Source organism: Acinonyx jubatus, chromosome C1 (assembly GCF_027475565.1).
Source record: "Acinonyx jubatus isolate Ajub_Pintada_27869175 chromosome C1, VMU_Ajub_asm_v1.0, whole genome shotgun sequence".
Lineage (NCBI taxonomy): Eukaryota > Metazoa > Chordata > Mammalia > Carnivora > Felidae > Acinonyx > Acinonyx jubatus.
The window spans coordinates 100187087-100210000 of NC_069381.1; the positions used below are offsets into that span (position 1 = coordinate 100187087).

At 42.5% G+C, this 22914-nt stretch overlaps 1 protein-coding gene across 5 annotated transcripts in view; it reads right to left on the reverse strand.

Annotated features, from left to right (window-relative positions):
• The window catches only part of TBX15 (T-box transcription factor 15), a 104776-nt gene that overhangs the window by 24984 nt on the left and 56878 nt on the right, over window positions 1-22914 (reverse strand). For all 5 annotated transcript variants that reach the window (XM_053214677.1, XM_027058265.2, XM_053214675.1 and 2 more), the window contains exons 2-6: window positions 21340-21553; window positions 15936-16037; window positions 14000-14171; window positions 12813-12980; window positions 2615-2679 (exon numbers count right to left, since the gene is read on the reverse strand). In XM_053214677.1, coding sequence (XP_053070652.1) covers window positions 2615-2679; window positions 12813-12980; window positions 14000-14171; window positions 15936-16037; window positions 21340-21440 — 608 coding nt within the window. In that variant the 5' untranslated portion in view covers window positions 21441-21553. The remainder of the gene's footprint in view (window positions 1-2614; window positions 2680-12812; window positions 12981-13999; window positions 14172-15935; window positions 16038-21339; window positions 21554-22914) is intronic.

Here is a 22914-nt window from a genome sequence, read left to right on the forward strand (position 1 = left end):
GTCATCACAACTTCCTAACCATGGCAAATGCTTCAAGACATGTAGACTTATTCCCAAGACTGAAGTGTGGCTTCAATTCCTAGAACATAGCTGCAACACTGGTCAATACAGCCTATCCCAATTTTCTGTCCTAGGTCAGGCCTCAGAAAAACAAGGACTCCAATGGGAGTAAAAGGCAAAGAAGAAATCAAAACAACCTTTGGAGTGCCAAGAAGAAAATAAACAAATAATTAAGTGCCACTGGAGATACAGAAGGAAAGAAAGAGAAAGTGGTTGAATAACGAAAGTCATTAGGGTTGACCCCCAGCTGTGTCTAGGGCAGAAATTCTTGACTTTTGGTGACAGAACCTTCCAAAAATCTGGAGAAAGCTAGAGACCTCTCCTAAGAAAAATGCATACCTGTTCATCCACACACGATTTTCCTTATAGTATCTGGGAACTCACAGAACCCCCCAAATCCAGCCATGGGCTCTTAAGCTAAAGATCTTAAGTACCCGAAAGACTTCTTTATCAAAGGCCAAATTCTATTCTGAGAACATCATCACTAGCAAGGTCCTCAGTAAGTCTAGAATGCAGAGCCCTGAAAAGGAAGCAACGGGAAACAGCTCACAGGCAAGTTCTGTCACCTGAACATGGGATATAAACTAACTGGCAGAGAGAGTACCCATTCCTCACTGGCTACATTTTGAGGACAAAGGTCTTTTCTGGAGTCCTTATGCCTGAGTTCTAGTGTGGCCACACCACTAACCAGTTGCTTGATCTAGAACACATTACTCAATTTTTGTCATCTTCAAACTAGAAGTTCAACTGAATTCTACCTTAATCAATAGGTGTAACCTCAAGAAATTCTGAGGTAAATAAAAATTTCTAGAAATCTAAATGGATTTTAAATATACAAAAAAAGAGTTTCATAAAGAAGTTCTTCCATAGGGGATGAAGAATATACTTATCACAATGAGCACTGAGTAATATATAGAATTGCTGAATCTCTATACTGTATACCTGAAACTAAGGTAACACTGTACGTTAATTATCCTAGAATTTAAAAAAGCAAATAATGTTTTAAAAAAAGAAGTGCTTCCATTAATCATTTTGTGAAGGAAATGATCGCTACAGATGACTTTTAGCATACATCTGGGTTCTAACAGAATGTGCTGTAAAGTTCATGAAGTGATTCTAAATATAATACTAAACAGTTTCTCTGAAAACTCTTGCAGGGAAAATAGCACAGATAACTCTTGACAATCTGTGTCATTTCGATGTAAAGAAATGCCCCCCGGATGAGGAAAATGTCTGAACACTAATGTAAATAGTTACTGCAAAGCCTGCACACTTTAAAATTTTTTTTAATGTTTATTATTTTTGACAGACACAGAGAGGGAGCAGGGAAGGGGGCAGAGAGAGAGGGAGACACAGAATCAGAAGCAGCTCCAGGTTCCGAGCTGTCAGCACAGAGCTGAACACGGGGCTCAAACTCACAAACCGTAAGATCCTGACCTGAGCCGAAGTTGGACGCTTAACCGACTGAGCCACCCAGGCACCCCTTAACCTGCACACTTTATAAAACATGCGTGTCACATTTGTGGTTTCAGTACAGTTTATATAAAGTGAATTTTTCTGACTGCATAACTTTAGGTAGATCTGTGTTTCCATTTCAGTTCTCACCTAGCTCTCTGGATAACAGATTTTAATTTTACAGAGGAAGGGTGAGAAAGAAAGGATTTAGACAGAAGCAGAATTAACCAGAAAAATGCCATGTCGCTAAGTCCACTTACAATAAGAGCAAACAGTCCCTCAAACGTCAGCTGTTCCTCAGAATTTCCCTATATGACAACCTAATCCTAATGATGCTGGGCCATCAGGAAAGGTTGGGTTTTAGAAACTGTCTTTATCAAGGTAGGCAACATCTAATATATTTTGGGAACATGTCTTAGGAGAAAAATGGCTAATTTCTTACCAATGTTTTAGCTCTTAAAGGTAATCATTTCCTGGGCGCCTGGGTGGCTCAGTTGGTTAAACATTTGACGCTCGATTTCAGCTCAGGTCATGATCTCATGGTTTGTGAGTTCGAGCCCCGCATTGGGCTCCACGCTGATGGTGCAGAGCTTGCTTGGGGATTCTCTCTCTCTCTCACTCTCTCTGCCCCTCCCCTGCTCATGCTCTCTTTCTCTGTCTCTCTCCCAAAATAAACTTAAAAAAAAATTTTTAAAGGTAATAATTTTCTGATAATTTTTATTTGTCCACAATTCCTTGTTTCCTGATAACGCAAAATAAATGAGATGTCAGTGTAAGTGCTATAGCCACCCATGCACTTATCAGAAAAAGTGGCAAAATCTTCTGAGGATAATAAAGCACCATAAAATTTGTTTTAAGTGACTGGATTACCAAGTATTGATGTACAGTGTGTTAACAGAAAGTTGGAAAATTCAACTTTTGGGGGACAGCTCTTTGATCCTCGGATCAGCTGTCCATTTCTCTTTGCCTGAGTCAGCAGAGCGGCTAGTGTGCAAGCAGTCTCCGACAAGTAGGAGCCAAAAGCCACGCATGGGGAGCTGGGGGAAAAATGTCACATAGAAGAGAAAGGTCGGTGAGTCTCTTTCTCAATTATTCTTACCTGTTTCTTCCAGAATCTCTGAATCCTTTAGCAAAAGGGTTTCGATCGATTTTTAATCTGGTGATCTGGAAACAAGCAAAAAACATAAGTTGTGTTTATATTAACGGATTTCTTTTTCGGTTGCTCCTAGAAAAATAACAAAAATCACTCTGTTAGTAATGGCTCTTGTTTTTATTTAGTTTCCATTAAGTTTGAGATTTAAATTGAAATGGAGATAGGACTCGGGCCTGGCACACAGATGTCTGACCCAGCTGACACACTTCTCCCTAAAAAACCCAGGTTTTCCCGGTATGTGACTGTAAACTCCTCTGCTCACCTTTCCTGCCCCCACCCCCCAAAAGAGGCTAAATCATTTACCTAGACAAACAAAGGCATGGAAATGGAAAACTGGGCGATGGTCAAGTCCATGGAACATGACACACAGGGAGCACCTGAAAAGTGTTTGCTGAGCGAGTAAATAATGAATGAATGGATTCAATCCAATCCAGTGAAATGAGGGCACCAGACAACTGCCTCAGCCTGAAAGACCCAAATAATTGCACATCCCATCGCACTTAAGTTGCCCCTTCCCTGTCCCTAGAGATCATTCATTTAATGACCTAAAGTGGTCTTGTAAAAGACCCAAAAAGCAGATAGACCTTCATCAAGGTTGCACCCAAGGCAAAATCTGCAAACGGGGACTCAAGGGAGCTGGCTACAGTGCATTTCTTCCAGTCTCCAAGGCTCACAAGCAAATCAGAAGACACAAACCACTGTGTGTCCCAGGTTGGGCAGGTCCTCTGGAGCATCTGGCTCAAACTCCACTTCAGTGCAGAAGTCCCTGCCTACTGCATCTGACCTCAGTCCCCTCGAACTCGGCGAGGTTTGGACACATCACCCTCAGGCCTCCAGACTAGACCAAGCCTGACCAACAAATTCCACATGTGCTCTTTCGTTTCCGCTCTCAGCCTTGGTCATGGGAGGCCCTTTCGAGATCTTTGTGTCTAAACCAGATGTGAATGGCTCACTACCTTCAAGCAACAGAGACTTAGGGGTGGGGGCGAGGGAGCTCAGGAAAGGATGAAAAGGCACTCTCAACGGAAGGTAATTCTACACAGAGGGAATCTCATTATTTAAGACCACCTTCCCATTTCTGCTCATTGCAGACCTTATCAACTAGGATGGCTACAGTTATTTCTTATGGAGCAAGTCTTTCCAAGTCCCTCTTTGGCTCACTTTGTCAGAGTGGAATTTCCCAAAGCCGCAGTCTTTAAAGGTCTTTAAAATGCAACGTGAGATTCCAACCAACAGACTCTGACTTGAAAGTATCAAAGTTAATTTTTTCCCCCTAAAACAGTCCTTGCCTCTAGAATGGCACACTAATAATGTAGCACTAATAATGTAGCAAAAGCAATTTTACATCTATTTTATAGACCAGAGCAGGAGCCTGAAGCCTTTGGCTTTCTAAAGTCTAGTGTCTGCCCTGTGAATATTGTATTGCGTTTAAAGACTGTCACTGCTTTTCTGTTTTTGACTTAAAATCCGTTCTTTCTTCCTCCATAATCCGCAGCAATAAACCACACACCATATTTTCTTTTCAAGTTGGGGTTATAATATTTTATTTTCTCTTTCAAGTTGGCTTATCCTGTCCGGCTCATTTATGATAGGGGTTCCTGATATATGATTGTGCTGCCATGTTTGGGGGGCCTCCACAGGCCCCTGTAAATAAAATGACATTCTATTTCATGGGCCTGGGAGAAAAGGTTGAAAACCTGTTTGCCACAGCTCATTCTATCTCAGGCCAAGAGGTCTGCATGGCGATTTAATAGAAAAATGCCACCAAATGTTAGGAAAAACAGCACCTCTATACTTGTTTCAAAGCTTTTAATGTGAGATTTACAGAGCTTTATGTAGTGTATACTCATTATTTGTTGATTATCAAGTGCCTTTGTGTGCAAAGCAAGGTGACAGGATGCATAGGTGATAGTGATATATAGTCCGTATTTGGCTATGTATTGTCTGGCCTTCCCCCCCCCCCCCCCCCAGACAGAAGCTTCTAATCTAGAAGTAAAAAGCAGATATACACACCAACACAAAACAGAAATTGATAAGGTTCACAACAAAGGCAAAGTGCCGTAAGAACATAAGAGGAAGTAGCAATGGGTCCAAGTTGAAGGTCTCTGAGGCTATCTCTCAGATATAGCACATGAGCCAGGCCTTGAAGGATGTGTAGGATTTTCATGAAACATGCAAAAAGGGGAGAAAGGAACAAGGGAAGCATTTACTAAGAAATGTCCTACATAAGCCAGTGCACCGAGGTATAGAAGCATGAATGAATGAATGAAGCATACTGGAAAAACACTGAGAAGTCCAATTTGGCCAGGGCATGGGGTAGGAGAAGAGCGGCAGCGAGAGACAGCTAGAGGCTGCCCTCAGGCCCTATCACAGAAAGCCCTCATTGCCCTGCTTAGGCATTTACACACCCTACAGGCAGAAGAGAGCCATTTAACAATATAAGCCAAACTATGACCCCAGTTAATGCTGGTGCTGACAACTTTGGCTGTGCCTACCAATACCAAGTGTAAGAAGGACAATAATTTGGAGGAACAAACCAATGTATTCTCAACCTCAATAAATTCATAGGCCCACAGTTCCCATATGGAGAGCCAGCCTGGTAGCCTCAGATCTTGTGAATATCTCATATAGCATAGGAAGGGATGCGAATGACAGCTGGGCCATAAAGCCTGCTGTCCTGCGGAAGACAAGGATGTGACACAAGACAAATTCGTATCAAGTGGAAAGAGAAATAAAAGGTCTTCCCCTCGCACCCCAGTGGAGTAGGGAAAAAGAGGAAGCCTGGCAGGGCCACCTCCATACATACATAGGGCTGGCCGCATCGAAGTGAAAATGCCGCCTGGTCTGATGAGTCAGGAAGAGAGAGAGGCCCAAGCTAGCATCTGCAGGCCTCCTATTGCCCTTCCATGGGGGGTCAGGGACTCAGAGGTCCTCACCTGCCATGCCAGGGAAGGCAGGGTGGCCCTAACCCCAAGGTGCTACAGCCTAGGCAGGAGCCAAACAGAAGACCTAGATGAGCCCTGTGGGGAGGCGGGGCCAGCCAGGGAGGCCCAGGAGGTCCAACTGAGGCAAAAACACAAAAGCACAAGCTGAGTAGTCTTCTATCAGTAGAGCATGTCCACACAAAGGACCCAAGGTCGAGAGCAGATAATGACAGCCACCAGCAGAGGCCAGTGAGGACCACAGCACAGGGACCCACAAGTAACCACTTGAGGACTCACGACCCCTGCCGCCTCTGCACACACGCCACCCATGTGGCCATCTGGGATAGTGCAAAAGGCTCACTGGAATAATTTTCAACTCTACTCCATAGTTCTGTTCATCAATTAGACCCAAATATGGCTGTCAGTCTCCACCTCCCCACCTTCCACCAATACACCGCCATCTTTTCACTAAACTACTCTACATAACCTTTAAACTGATCTCTCTTCTCTACACAGCCACCAAAGTGGTCTTTGTGAACATGTACATAGATCGTGTCATTCTCTTCAGTGGTTACCACCCCACTCAGAACCGAATCCAAACTCCTTGGCTGGACTTGCGAGCCCGGCGTGGCCCCTGCCTAGCTCTCCATCCCCACCCACACTCCTCTACGCCTGGGCCACAGGCTCCCGCCAAGCTCAAGCTGCTCTGAGTGCTGGAAAGTGCCAAGGCCCTTCCCTGCTCAGACCCCTCACGCTCACTCAACCCCCAGACGAAAATGTTCTTTACTCTTTACACAGCTGCTGCCTAGTCATGAGTCTCAGTCCAAATGTTATCTCCTGAGAGAGATGTTCCTTGATCATCCCTCCAAACAGGGTGCTTTCAAGTAGGAACCGCATCCATTTCATATACCATTTTATCAAGAACTGAACATGACACGCTATTTGTGTTCAACGAATGAATGAGTGCGTGAGAGCATGAATGAATAATGTGGAAAACAGGAATCACCAGCGCCAGAGCGGTAACCGGCCCTAGAGAACACAGACCAAACAACTCCCTCGATTCTATCTGCTTTCACGGCAGCACTGCAGACGAGAGTCTTCAATGTCCCACCAGGCAGAACGAGAGGTCGATTAGTAACTCTCCGTATATCCAAAGCTATTCTACAGCGGTCATGTTCAAACTTGGTCCAATGATAACGAGGAGGCATGGAAAGTCCAGAGGTTGGGGAAGCGTCTTTCCTCACTGATTTGATTTCCACGACCTTCTACTGATGGGTAGAGTCTGTGTCACTGGGGGCTGTAGCACACAAAGAGGTGGCTGCTGGCCTGCCACCATTGGTTTGAATAATTTTCACTGACCTTTCGCCAAGGCAATTACTAAATGAGGGACGCCTCACGGTACACAGCGTAGACATAAACAGCACAACCCACAAAGAAAAGGAAACTTCGATATCCTGAGTATGATTTTACAATACCATAAGGCCAATATCATAAGGCCTTCCCTTATGAACACTCTCTTAGTTATTCTTATTTTTTTTTTTACTATATTGCTTGAAGGGTGTTCATCAGGGAAGAAAAAAAAACTTAGCCCATATAAAAATAAAAAATAAAAAATCCTCTGCACTGACTCGATTGGAACGTGAGAACACAACTGGCTCGATAGTTCAGTACATAATGAGCGGCTCAGAACTCCTATTGGATTTGCTTACACAGACCTGGCTGTGGTTTCAGACTTCCGATCTGGTTCGTGTAGCCAATTCTCATCAAGAAATAAGACTGTGTTACCTGAGGAGAACAGGGCTGTGTCTTTTTGAAATCTAGTTTCCTGTTTGGGGGGGAAAAAAATCAAGGTTCAGCAGTCTTTTCCCCTTAGAGAAGACAAAGACTCTGCAATGGAAATTTCCTGCTAATTCCATGAGGACATGCTGGCGTCAGCTTCTTCCAAGAAAAAGCATAAAGCGTAGAGTCGCCTTTATTCCCACCTCTACCACTTTATTCTCCACGACGAGATTCTGGGCATGGCGTACCCTCCTCTCTGCCTTAGGCCTGCCAAGTTGGCACTCCGAGAGCAAATAATAGTAATAATAACTTCAGTATGCTAGCAGCCCTGGGAGTCTACGGGTCAGTCGGCAAGGGTGGGAGGAAGGAATGGGAAGGGGGAAAGAAAAGCATAAGATATTTTATGAAAATAGAAACTCTTTCTTCACATTTCACTACTACTTATATCCAAAGAAGCGAACCACAGATCTGTAAGGAAACTGGTAGTGAAGGTGTGTTGGCTAATTATTCATGCAGTCCTTTTCCAGGCACATATTCAGTGCTGTGCACTATGAGATAGACACAAATACCTTAGCATTTTGGAGATGGAAGTGTCCTTCTTCTTAATTAGTGGTTTCTGGGCTTCAGGCCAATTTTAATACCCCCCCCCCAACATTTGAGGGATCAACATTGATATTCCAGTTCTTTATTCTACCAAACGAAAAGTTACATCTATCTACTACCTCCTGCCATCATTATTTTATAAAACAAATGACATTTTAGTATCCAAAAAAGTGAAAAGGACAAATTAACATATGGTCTATTTAAATGAATGCATACAGGTATAAAACGGCCCTATACTGCCTTTGTTGTTACATCTTGCAATGGATTATAAAAAATTTCTCCATAGACTGGTGGCTGAGAAGCACTGATTCAGAGCAAACCATCAACTCCCAAACGAGAATTCTGAGGTGGAGTGATTTGTCACAGGCGGTACAATCCTTCAGCTACAGAGCTGGGTCTAGAACCTGAGTCTTTTCACCCCTGACCTGGTGATGGGGTCATGAGAGAGGGACAGCACACTAACAGTTCGATGAAGGAGAGCTCACCTGCAGCTGAAAAATGTAAGGGATGTTGTAAGAGGGAATGTTAGGAGGGTTTGTATCTGTACCGAACTTGAAGAGTGGAAGGAATCTAGACAGATAGAGAGGAACGGCGAGGTCATTCCTGGAAAGACAACAGCAGGAGCAAAAGCAGGGCGGCTACAAAGCGCAAACCATGGTAAAACTCAAACCAGACCGCTGAACTCTTCTTGTGGATGCATGACGAAGACGAGCGGAAAGTGAGCCTAGAAATGTAGCTGGTAACTAGCTGCAGAGGACCTTAATAGGAAGACTTGGGATCTCGGGCTTTACTCCCTTAGGCGCTGGGGAGTCATAGACAATTAGTGAGAGAGAAAGGATGCAATCAGAGCTGTGCTCTAGGAAGATCCATCCCTCAGCGAATATACGTGATGGCTCATGAGACATTAAGCGTGCAGTCCAGGTGACTCAGCTGGAAGCTGTCACCACAGCCTAAGCTGGAGGGAGGGCAGGTCCAGAACGAGGGCACAAGCAATGAGAGTAGAAAGTAGAAGATATTCCACTAGTAGAAGCAACACAGCGTAATGGCAGATCGGACGTGTGGAGAGTCAGGTGTCCAGCTGGTCTGGCTGACGAGATAGAAGCCAAGAGGAGATAGACCTTAACAAAGGAGAGGGCTAGGAGGAGTGACAATGAACAGTATCGCTTGGAATATTTTGCTGACCGGCAACAAAACACCAAGTTCCCTCCTTTCAAGTGTGGACTTGCTACAACTCTGTTGGTCTAGACCGTTGTGGAGGTTACTAAATAGTTGACAGACATGAACATTCTAATAATTTTTAATGCTTGTGTGTGTTGACTGCCTCTGCTTGAAAACAAGAAATTGTTTCCAACCCTCACTAAAAATCATGCAGAAAAAAAAGAGGAAGAAATTACGATTTCAGAGCTAACAGAGAACTTAGAAAACACAGGCCAATGGCTCGTTTTCCTGAAGAAGAAGAAATCGAAGCCCAGAAAGAGAATACCTTGCTCAGAGTGACACAAATAGCTAGTGGGACACTTAGGACAAAAACCCAAGTCTCTAAATGCCTAGCCCACTGCTGTCCTTCCCTATCCAGGAAAGGACACTGCCTGAATCTGACTGACTGAATAACATTTCACTTCAATTCCATTCCTTCCATTGTCCTTCCTTCATTGGGTTCCTGAGAACAGTGAGGACCCCCCACCCACCCCCTGCCCACTGACTTTTCCTCTTTCCTCTCTCACAGGCCTCCTAACCATTCCCTTAAAAAGAAATACATGAGGTAAATACTTTTGCCATAAAATATTAATCGTTCCCATTCAAGAAAGTTGAGGGAGATAAAAACAGTAGTAGGTGATATAGCTCACAAAAGAGAATAGTTTATACTACCCGGCATCTTCATGACAAGTCTGAAAATTATTGCTAGGTAACAGGACGCAGACCCCAAGATGCCTGGGGGAGAGACCTGAGGTTAGTTTGCTTTATTAGGAGACACTGTGTTATATGAAATCATATCTACACAGCCAAAGGGAATGTTAAATAATCGTGCCTGTTGATGTGAGACTTGTTAAACAGGCAAAAGCTGTTATCTTGATTTCAAACTGCACAGAATTGAGTATGTGTGACTCATCTATTTTGAATGTCAGCACATCATGAATTCACCAACGTGACTTGAGAACAGAAAGATCAAAGTAGTTGCCTATTGGTTATAATCCCTTCAAGAGCCAATGCACGTCCTCCAACCCCCAACGATTCACTTTCTCCTTAACGAGCAATCTATTCTGTAAAATTGCCTCTACTCGCCACTCCCCTTCATGCCTGTGCAGACCCAGCTGTTTACCAATTCAGGCTGACTGCTATGAATCAGATGCCAGGTTTGCGTCAGCGACTTGACGCGTGTTCCCTCATCGAGTCCTCGTTACTAACTCGATGAGGCCAGGACATTTTCAGACCAGGAAACACGAGTGAAAGGGGTTAAGAACCTTGTTCAAGGTCATACAGTTTGTCAGTGGAAAGGTCAGAAATCAAGCCAGGTATGTCTGCCACTGAATGCCATGAAGTTAATCATGGCGTCCTGCCCCCAGCAAACCATCACTGCCCCCCCCACCCCGGTCCAGAAAAAGACAAAATATTTATACAAGTAGAATGTACTCAGACATGGGAACGCTGTCTATGAAAGAAGGTAGAAAAGTGCAAGCGATTTCAGGTTTCCCTGTTAGCTCTTCTTTTATTGTCACGGTGAGTTGTGGCTTTCTAATTTCAGCTTGGGTCACAGTACTGACCCTATTAGCCTCTACAACCGATCTCGGCGAGGCAGTAGAATGTTCATTCGCCAGTGTCCTAGTTTGCTGCACACACTAAATTCTGAAGTTGTAGTATTTGTTGCCACAATCTCTACCTCCATGACAAACTAATGATTAAGATGGTGGGTGTTTTGGAAAAAAGTCCAATCAGTGACTCAAATAACTTAGACTCGTGCTCCCCCTCTCCTGAACCACAGTTAATCCCAAGGTCCCAGTCGCTGCAACGGGCATGTCTATATTGATGCTCTATCTTGTTTCAGAGTTTGCAAAAAATTTTCTGATTATGAAAGTTTCCTGTAAGGACCCTCGATGGCCTCTGCTCTTTTACTATCTAAGGAGTTTGAGAGGGTTCAATAGTTTTTAAGTAGCACCCAAAGCAAACTAAAACTCTTCCTCTACTTTAGATCAAATGTGGCATCCACCAGGAAAATCTGAAGTTGGGAATGCTTTACAGTTGCTGAGAAAACCCAGCAAGCAGACAGTACTTGTCTACCAGACTAAGGGGGTGTTGTATATCAAATGCCTCTGGAGGCAAAGAACATCTAAAAAGTCTTATCCAAATGCGCTATGAAAGATTAAAATAGGGGCGCCTGGGTGGCGCAGTCGGTTAAGCGTCCGACTTCAGCCAGGTCACGATCTCGCGGTCCGTGAGTTCGAGCCCCACGTCAGGCTCTGGGCTGATGGCTCGGAGCCTGGAGCCTGTTTCCAATTCTGTGTCTCCCTCTCTCTCTGCCCCTCCCCCGTTCATGCTCTGTCTCTCTCTGTCCCAAAAAAAAAAAAAAAAAAAACAACAAAAAAAAGAAAGATTAAAATATTCTTTCTCTATGAACCAAAGATTATATCACTTTCACTTGCCTGACACACAGTAAGCACTCAATAATATTTAGTAAATGATTATTTTTCCTCTATTTCTTTCTTAGAGCACTAAGCATAGTATCCAAGTACGAAAGGTATTGAGTGTTGTGGTAGAAAGTTCATTTTGCTCCAAGCAGGCCCAAAATAAAAATATGCAGGCATATTAAAATAAACAAGTGAAAACTCTTATTTTCAGAAAGGGAGTCACTGCAGGATCCTATTGAGGAGACAAATTGTCAAAAGATGAAATACACTCTAATTTACAAAAACAAAATTCACATGCAACTGTCGGGAATTGCATAAAGTGAGATCACTTGTAGATCCATCTAGCCACCCTCCTCAAAACAAGAACATTGTCTAGAATGCCCACAACGATTGCAGACTCACCGTCTCTCCCCCTCTCCCTATGCCCCATCCCCACATACTTCCCCCATTAGTCTGGCCAATTTTTATGCACGTCTCAACATCAGAGAAAGCATCGACTCCTCCGGGAAAACATCCCTCATTCCCCAAACCCAAAAGCACCCTCTCCACGTCTCTGTCATTCAATTCCACTGTTTTATCCTTGTGTATTTACGTGTCTTTCACTCAACTCAAACTTTTCTTTCCTCGTGGAGAAATAAGTCTTCACCTGCTCAATCTCCCTACTAAACGTGCAATATTGTAAGTTCTAGAATATTTATGGAATGAAGAAACATATTGCTGACATCAAAACACAGATGTTAGGGTGTGGCTGGTGATCACACAGAGGTAAATTTAGTCTGATAGTGTAAATGAAAGCAGTTGGGTCTTCAGTGGAGCTGGAGAGGCTTGATGACTTTGATGTAGCCGATGCAGGGATACACAGAAAGTTGCAGAGAAGAGGGAAGGAATGAATCAAACCTTGGTACTTGCAAATGATGAAGAACATTTGCGAGAATGCAGGGGAGATCATGAACACAGGTCCAAGTACAGGTTGAAAATGACTGACGAGATTCGGTCCTCCTGGTCAAAGATTTTGTCTTTGATCTAAATCTAGACTATACCAGCTGCTACCAGGCATCACGGCTTGTCATCACCAGCATGGTGTTTGCAGAGCAAGCCTGGCATCGCTCATTCCGGCTCTTCAGTATCACGTAGAAGGACTATTTCTTACCAAGAGCATGAATAAGCTCCTTTAAAAGCTGATGCAGCAAGAGACTCTCAAAGGCAGCCTCTTACCTGCTGGTTCTGGTAGGCTGTGACTGTGGTGAACACGGTCTCAGGAAAGTTGAATGTTTTCACTCCATCCCCAACAGGGACAGGTTTGGTGGGCGACAGGTCACTGCTGAAATCCTTGCGGATCACGTGAACTCGAGGCTGGTATTTGTGCATAGAGTGCAGAATGATCTGAAATGAGAAGGGGCAGCATTATGCTAGACTCAAAGAGCGTTTCGAACTCGCAGGCAAATACAATCGCAGGACAGAAGCATCACAGGAAGAACAGAGACTGGGACTGGGATGTACAGGAAACCGGAAGTCAGTGTTCTTGCCCGCGGCAGGAAGGACTAAGTGATTGGATAGCACTGCACGGAACCATACAGCAGAGTACCCCAGTCACAGGTGGTGATGTAGTACGCTTGCTTTAACCGGCCATACTGAACAACTGTCCCAATCCCAGAAGACAACACTCTGCTAAAAGATCTCAGACCCTCTGCTATGTGACAGCTGCGCCTTCCTGCTTCAAATGTTCATCATGGGCTCGTGTTGTCTTTAAATTCTATCAGCTATTATTTGTACCTTGTTACTAAATTTATGGACATTCCTTATGTCCTGTGAGAGTGAATGGTATTCCTCAGAATATCGTCATTTCCGTAAAGATGGGAGCCATGGTTTTCCTTCTTTGATCTTCCTGCAGCACTCAGTATGGATCTTGGCATCCAGTGAAAGTTATAAAGATAAATTAATAACATCAAGTGCTCTAATTATACCTGGAAAGTCTTAAGACTTATTCTTCTCTTAAAAATGCATAAATTACTTGGCAAATCCACCCAAACTGTCACCTTAATTGTTTCTCTGAGTTTATTGCCCTGTGAGTTATTCCACTGAATGGTGTGATTTCTTTCACCATTTTAAAACATGTCCTGTGCTTCTGTCTTTAACCTCTCCCTTGATTAGACTGTGGGTCCCTGGAGCATGAGAACGGGGTCTGGTAAACACAACGTGATGCACAGCAGACATTTGCTAAATGTTAGATTTGTAATAAATGAAATTTCACAGGAGGAAAAAAGAACTTTTAGGATTACTCACTTAAAATGACTCAAAGTGGCATAGAGATTCTTATTTTACACATTTGGAAAAGCCTGGGGCTAGTCAGCTTTAGAGCCAAAAGGGAGGAAGAGGGAGATGGATGGGATTCTTTGACTCACATGTCCTTGATCATCCAATTCATTGTTGGTCAGCTTGAGTTTGTCGAAACTGACCACCTGTCTCATCCAAGTGTCTCCAGAAGCTAGAGAATCAGGGTGTATATAAACTCTTGGGGGCACAGGGGAGTCCGCATTGCCAGCCACCATCCACTTGGAGCTGTGGTACACATATCTGAGGCAGAGAGGGAGAGAGGAGAAATCAGAGACAGATACAGAGGGAAGAGAAGCCCAGGACGCCAGTAGAGACAGGAGAGGGGAGGGACAGAGAGATGACAAGATGGAAACAGTAGGGATTAAAGAGAGAATACAAGGAGAAAAAGAGAAGGGCAGATAAGCAGGGACAATCAGACAGAGATGAAAATGGAGAATGAGGTGGGGTGGGGGAGGGCAGCAAAGTGTTGTGGTTAATGATCAAAGCTGCAGCCCTCACAAGGAAAACATTCTCACAGTCCTTTTTCTTTCTTCTCCCTCTCCTTGCCTTGCACCCCTGTGTGCACACAGGCATCCTGAACCCACGTGTCTAGCTATGGAAAAGGTATTTTACTGCAACCTTTCACCTTTCAAATGCAAACCATATAATCCGTTGGCCACTTGTTCAGGATTTGGTTCCTTATTAAAAACATCTTCCATATTGTCCTATAAAACACAGCCATGTGCAGAGACCTTCCAAGCCTCTCACTTGTTAACCATTTCTTTGCTGAGAATCAGAATTTGGAGGCATTTCTATGAAAATAGAGGGTCTCTGTCTTAGTGCAACCATTCCCAGAAACACCACCAAGTCTTCCCAGATAGAGTTTTAGGGCTTCTTTGATGAACCCAGTTTGGAATGTCATCATCCTCCATGTTATTTTCCCACAAAGCCACTGAAAGTAAGAGATGTTGTTGGTAGCAAAGGAGGTCAGTTTTCCAGAATTTGCCAATTGCCCTATATATAGTTCTGAAGAGAGTTCTCCGTGGATGTGACACTTCCCTGCTTTTCACTTATAAAGGACCATGCGGGACCTGGACCCTAGCAAACAGAGACACTCAATCCAAATCACAACTCCCATGATCCTCTGAAACAGATCAGAAGCATCTCCTGTCCTGAGTCCTGTATCTAGATCACTTCTCTCTTAGCCAGCTCTCTCCCTCTACCATACTAGTCCTGGTCTTCCCCCTTCATTCATCTCTTGCCTCCTAATTCTTGGATTTAAAGCCAAGTACTCAAATATTTTGAAAATGAGTCTTGATTCACTGATTTGATTGAAATCTCAAGAGATTGATTATGCCACAACTTGTTTTAAATAAGAACCACGTAATAAACAAATAAATAAATAAATAAATACGTGTAAGCCATCCAAGAGACAAAGACATTGTATTGGTCTTTAATGACTCTGAAGGAAAGCTATGTAACAAACTCACTCACAACACAGTTTGATAAACAATAATTCACCTAACTAAAAGTTATTCTTGAAATCTTACCCAGTCCTCCTCTTGTTGCCCTCCCTCATCCACAGGGCAAGCCATCAGCTATATGATTGAATATACTACACTGGTCCACTTCTTCTCCACCTCTCCAAAATAAATCATCTCAACTCATTTAGCATTCCATAAACCGAATCATTCAATATGTTAATCACTTTCAATGTTTAACTGACTTCATTTTAGACTTAACATCCATTTGATTTCTGCAACCCTTGCAGACACTATACAAGCTCACTCTTTCCAGAGACAAGGGAGGATTCCACTCTAACCCGTTACTAAGTCCTGATTTCTAAGCACTAGTGACTCCTTCCCGCCTGGTGCTCTGCTATGGGTTATGGGCATATCTGCCATCCTTGTTCCCTGTTTAGTGCATAGTACAGTGCACTGTTAAAATGCTTCACCTAATGAGTTTAAAGAACTGTCTTGGAATGCTGGTGATGTCCACAGTTCCACACCCCAGAGTCATCATTACCTGTATCTTTTATTGTCCACAGGCACAATGTCCATTGCTATGTAGTATTGCTGGTGTGGGTCCAGGCCAGTGATTTTTACTCTCATGGCAGGAAACATCCTCCTATGAAGGGGAATAGACAGTAAGCTCAATAATCAGAGCGGGAGAAGTAGCAGGAATAAAAGCTTAGACAGTCTCTTCTTATTTCGAACTCTAAGCACACCAAAGTCCAATTCTTCTAATCCTCAAAGTTGGCTGCTTTTTCACACTTTGGAAATCATTGCTATAAAATATGCTGAGGATTCACTGCTGAAATAGTACGTCTTCTTAACTTAAATTGAACTATTTGATAATTCATACACTCCAAATGCTCATACCTACCTTGATTTATATTATTAGTTCATCTTTAAAGTGATTAGACAGAAAGATACATAGATAGATAGATAGATAGATAGATAGATAGATAGATAGACAGACAATGTGTGTGCATCCACACATGTATTTCTTATTAGACTATAACATCCTTGAAAATACACTCTTACACTTAATGTACTTGAATAACTTACGCTCTTACTAGTCAAGTAGCTTATCACAGTTGATTGTAGGTGATCATGAAATAGTTTTTGATTGACTAAGTCTATTTAAAAGTAATCTTTTGAGAAAATAAGTAAAATAGAAGAGGTTACCAATCCCTAAACAAAGGGCCAACAAAGTTGGGATTTTTTTTAAGGCATAAAACTGTAGAAAAATTTCTGCAAGTTCTCAGGCTGTCAACATGTGTGTCAGAGGGAGGACCCTGTGGAATAGGGAGCAAATACCAAATGAATTCTAGTGGCCTCTGGGCAATACCTTGTTTCTACCACAATGGCTTGTTAAACTTGCCAAAGCAAGCAAGGTCAGGATATGGCACTTTACAACTACTCTCATAATTGAAGAGGAGGAGAGAGAGCAACCCAGAAGAGTATTGAGTTTCAAGGGGTCTAGAATAAAATTCTCCATTCTTCTTTAACCATAAGAAAGAAGGAAAACATCAAGCTCTTTTGTATGTCATTCATTTAGGAGTCAGACATAAAAAGTGCTCAGTTCAAAACTTTGCATTGCCTGACTGTGCTCTAGGATACTTGTACACAAAATGCTGCACTAAGCTTAACCATCTGGGGCCAGTTAGTTTAGCTGGGCAGAGCACGGTGCTAATGAGGTCAAGGTCACAGGCTTGATCCACATACAGCCTAATTGGCTTTGCTCCATTTCACGGCCATAGACCATACCCTGACCCCAGACAGCCATCTTGCATATGTGCCCTAGTTGTTTACATGAGGGGCCTTCTGTGCTAGTCACACACTGCACTGCCCACCAGAAGCAACTCAAAAAGCAAATGTTCTCTGGTAATAGGTCAGTGACATCATAATCATATTTGAGGACAAGGGGGACCATAGACCTTCAATAGGGATGATGGCTAATTTGTAAATAGTTGCAAAGAATAATGTATAACCATTCCTTCTTTCCTACTTTATAACTTTTCAGAAGCTTCTATTGGTATATCATCCTAGATTTTCTCCCTCTAGCTCACAAGTTTAATTAGAAAGCCTTATATTTTAGTCTTACAGTCAGCTAATGAAATTCAATGGTGAACTTCTCATAATAACTAAATCCAGGATTCACTATAGGTTAGGCACTTTGATACACATTAATTCTTTTCCAAAATTTGGGAACCTTGATCTATACATTTAAATTTATTTTTTTAACATTTATTTATTATTGAGAGACAGAAAGAGACAGAGCATGAGCATGGGAGGGGCAGAGAAGGGGGGAGACACAGAATCTGAAGCAGGCTTCAGGCTCTGAGCTGTCAACACAGAGTCCGACGTGGGGCTCGAACCCAGGGACTGCAAGATCATGACCTGAACCAAAGTCGGACACCCAACTGACTGAGCCTCCTGGGTGCCCTGATACATTTCAATCTAAACCATTAATTCCCTTCTTAATAACAATGACTTATGGCTGCCTTGTATTTATAAATGGTTGGAGAGTACCTTGCCAGGGATGGAAAGAAAAGTCCTCTCACATGTTATCTGAGGTAAGAAAATGTGGTTCCTCTAAGTCATCTAGAGAGGCTTACGTTGCAAAAGATGAATGTTTTTCTTCATGACTTCAAGAAAAAGGGTTAGATGGTCTTAAATTCAATACCTGTTTTGTCTGGAACATTTATATGACCTTGAGTGGAGAAGCTACCCATCCTTTACCAATAAATACTCAAGTTCTAAAATGAATGAATTTGGAGAAGTTATTTAACCTTATTACCTATAAAACAAAGAAAAGGGACTATCTAGTCTCTAAGGTATCCTCTTGGTTTAAAATTCTATGACAACATGTGAATTCTCTTCCTAAAAACATACCAAAAGTTGCTTTTTCTTTTGCCGGTATTTTAGCACAGAATATCAAGTGAAGTCATAACACCCTAGGGAAAAATTAATCTTTCATGTTCAGAAAATGAGATGTGTTTGGTTTTAATTTTATGGGTACGTTTAGGCCAATTCTTGTGTCTTCCAAACCCATTAATCCCTACAAGAACCTCTGTCCATGGTGCTGATTATACAGATTCCATTGGTACATTCAAAGATTGAGGGCTCTGTAGACTGCAGTAGCTCTGAATCAACAGGATTACAGTTTAAGGTGTCAGAAGAAGTAGATGGTGACTAAGATCTTCTGAGTATGAAAAAGAACAGAGAGTCATACAAAACGAATGTAATTAAGAAAATGGAAACTGAGATTAACATTGAAAGGGACACTACAAAGGAAGGAAAATGGAGTGAAAAGGAAGAAACTGACTTGAGGAAAGGGGACAAAGTGAAGAAAATTCACAGAGAGAAAGCTTTATTTGTCTGTTTCCGAGTTGTTCCAGAATTACTTGAGCAGAGTTACATGTAGCAATAGCAAAGGCTGAGGCAACCCACTACAGAAGCAATGAACAACATTTCTAAACCTAAACAAAGGGATATGACTAAAGAACAAACTGTATATGTATGTACTGGGAATATCTGGGTGCATCCAGGTATCAAGTGAATTTGTGAAGGCAGAGATGTGGGAAAGAAAACACTGCAGTACAAATCATGAAATGAGGTCACAGGAGAGCTGTGAAAAAGGTGTCGGGGTAAACTGAATTCACTGAAGTGCAAAAAACAAGGGAATGATATCAGAGACAAAAATGACTGGAAGACACATACTCAACAGTAGTAAGTGAAAACCTCAAATAAAACTGGAAAATCTTTTAAACAAACAAAAAAATGTAATATTTTCCCTTCTATCCAAACCAACCCCCTTGCCAAAAACTAAGAAGAATAAAGGGGCACCTGGGTGGTTCAGTTGGTTAAGGGTCTGAGTCTTGATTTCGGCTCAGGTCATGATCTCACAATTTGTGAGTTTGAGCCCCTCATCATTGCAGAGCCTGCTTGGGATTCTCTCTCTCTCTCTCTCTCTCTCTCTCTCTCTCTCTGCCCCTCCCCCACTTGCACATTTTCTCTCTCTGTATCTCTCTCTCTATTGCTATCTCCCTTTCAAAATAAACTTTTTTTAAAAAAAGAAGAATAAAAACTTTTTCCTTGAATTGCTCTGTTTCCTTCTAAGCCATAACATCTCAAAATGTAGAACAGAAGTAGACTGAAAGCCAACTGACAAGAGATGGTATTGAAAATAATTTCCCTTCATAGGTGTTCTCCTAAAGTGCTTTTTAATGGTTTTGTTCACTACTAAAACTTAGAGAAGGAAGAAGCTTCTTTTTTAATTTTTTTTTAACGCTTATTCATTTTTGAGAGACAGAGAGAGACAGAGCATGGCGGGGACGGGGCAGAGAGGGGGAGACACAGAATCTGAAACAGGCTCCAGGCTCTGAGCAGTCAGCACAGAGCCCGATGCAGGGCTCGAACTCACAGACTGTGAGATCATGACCTGAGCTGAAGTCGGACACTCAACCGACTGAGCCACCCAGGCGCCCCAAGAAGGAAGAAGCTTCTAAAGGAGAAACAAAATGAACAAGACTTAAGGTTCAGTTTGACTTCATGTTTTTGTGGTGTCTTGTTGAATTGGAAGGTTTCTCTATATGCATTCAAATATGCTTTTACTTTAAATGTCGATGTTCGCATGACAGCTTATGATCAGCTGGGTGGCTTTTTTTGGTCCCCAGGATGTGAGACTATGTAGACTGGCTTTGAAAATATGAAAGCAGCATAACTGTTTTAACTTTAATTAACTATTCCTATATACTCAAAAACTTAGTCTAAATTTATTTTTATTTAAGTCATTTTGTTTTAATCCAAGGGGCAAAAATTACAACCATTTCTTAACAGTGCAGAATTATAAATAGTTAAGAACATTGTTTTTAGAACCAGACAGATTTATGTGGAATTCTGGAGCCGCCCTTTACTACCCGTGTGACCTTAGTCAAGTTAATTAACTTCTTTAAGCCTTTTAATCCCTATCCATGTATGGGATTATAATATGTCTAAATAACATAATATACGTTGAGTATCCAGCACAAAACAGATACCTAACTATGAAAAACTGAAAGATGCCAATGAAGGAATAAGCTTAATAAAAAGTGCTTATTTTAAGAGAACCTGTATTTTAAAAACTTATATCATTCGGGGCGCCTGGTTGGCTCAGTTGGTTGAGCGTCTGACTTCGGCTCAGGTCACAATCTCATGGTTCGTGAGTTCAAGCCCCGCATCGGGCTCTCTGCTCATGGCTCGGAGCCTGGAGCATGTTCCGGATTCTGTGTCTCTCTCTCTCTGCCCCTCCTCAGCTCATGCTATGTCTCTCTCTCTCTCAAAAAATAAACATTAAAAAAATAATAAAGAATTGTATAAAAACATCTATCATTCTACACAAATAGTTTTGCAAAAGTTTCCACGGGGTCACCATTAAAGTTCTGTAATAATTTCAAGCCAACAATAAAACACATGGATCAATAAGCAGGGCTCAGACGTGTACCAAGCCCAGTTATTACCAAAAAAATCTTACAAAAACATCTGGCTGTTTTAAACGCCTTAGAAAATGCAAGCTGTTGTTTGGGGAGCAAACTTTTTCTCTTGAAAACATTGGATGGTGACATAATACTTGCTTTGGAAATCTACCGTTTGGCCCTTACGTACCACGGATCTCTGGTGTGAGCTGAAATACATTTGTAGGCAGAAAATGTTTGTGAGCCTAGGGGTGATTCAGAGGTTGGAATGGCCCTCGGAGGAAAAGAGCAAAATCACAGTAAACACAAGATCACTTTACCAAGATGTCCACATGCAGAAAAGTGAGCACAAGTTGCTTTGGCTTCACCAATGCTACCTACCACAAATAACGGGAAAGAAAAATGTAATGGCTCCTAGTTTTTTTCTCCATTCCTGGAAGCTGGTCGTGCAAAGGAACCTGTCCTTACCTGCCTGCTTTGGTGATGATCATCTCAGTTCCAATGTCATGGAACCGCTTCCATAGGTCAGCACATTGCAGCTCCACCTGAATCTCTTCCATGGAAGACATGGCGACAGGCACAGGGCCTGCAGCACCAGGGCCCAGGTCAGTGTGAGTGTCAAAGGAGCAGGAAGTCCGCTCCGTGAGCACCTCAGAGTCTGAACCGGTGCTCTGCTCGGAATCTGCAAAATAAACAAGCAAGTCTTAGGTGAGAAACTTCAGAGCTACTCCCCGCCCATCACCCTAAAAGATGGGAGGTTGGATGGGGGGCATGGGGGGGGTGCTGAACAAAAGGAGACTTAAAGCTGGGAAGCTCCAGAGCACAGCACTCGGCGTATTTTATTATTTTTTTTTATGGTTTGTTTTTGTGATTTACGACCATCTTTTAGGTTTCGTGTTTCCAACATGACATCTGGCATTTTAGTAAGTTTTAGCAACAGCTGAAGAAAACTAGTCCACAACAGGCGATGTAAAGAGTACCAATGACAGCATGGTGAAGGCATTGAAGCCAAACTGGGACAACGTAATACATACATGCCAAATTAAAAAATAATAATAATAATAATAATTAGAGACCACACAGCTCCAAATCTAGACAATTTCACTTGGAGGGGGGTGTTCAATACCAACAGTAACGTGTTCTTTAATTTCATACCACTCGGCATCATTGCCCACCAGTCAGTTATTTTTAAACACAGCATTTTTTCCTCTTATTTATATATCTTGGTCATCAAAAGTAAAAGTTTTTTGAGGCTTTTAGAAGCACTTGGTCATATATTTGAGTAAATGGTTTTTCCTAAGAGTCCAATCAGGCCATTTTGGATGAAAAATGAAAAAAAAAAAAAAAGTCTGTTGTAAGGCAAGGATATAAGCATATGGAAAAAGTTACCCAAGAAGGCGGTGGAAACAAAGGGAATAAATGAGTTCAGGAGACACCTTGATTGGTTTCTGAAGTATGAGCAGAGGGGAGGGGTGATCCAAACAGGAAGGTAGGATTGAGAGCAACCAAATAAAAAGCTGGCATGCTGTGCCAGATGGTCTTTTCTTCCTGTGTCTTCTGTACTCAATGAAGGGGCTGGGGGCGGGCGGGAGGGGGTGGGGGGGCATGAAGACTGATGGAGAAGGCTGGAGTCAGATTTACCAGGGAATTTCCTACAATTTTTAAAGCTTTAAAGGCCCAATGCCAAGAAGCTTGTCTCCTAAGACTTTCCAAACTCAGATGGTGCAATCTCCTTAGGTCAAATACTGCAAGCTAAGCCTGGGAACCTCTTTCTCCAACCCACCCTTACCATCTAGGATTCTGACTGCTTCCCCTGTAAATAAATACATACATGAGTAGAGGCCGGAAACAGCAGTGTCTCAGGCTGACAACTGACTGTTCATTGGTGTCAAAGGTCAAGGCCTCCTGGGCATCAGTCCTCAACGTGAGCAGGATGAAGAAAGACGGGACAGAAAGTCGGACCATCTTGTGGCCATCCTCACTTACCCGTAGCAGGTTTCTAGGCCTGTGAAAACCCCTCCCACGAGACCTTCCCTTTTCTTT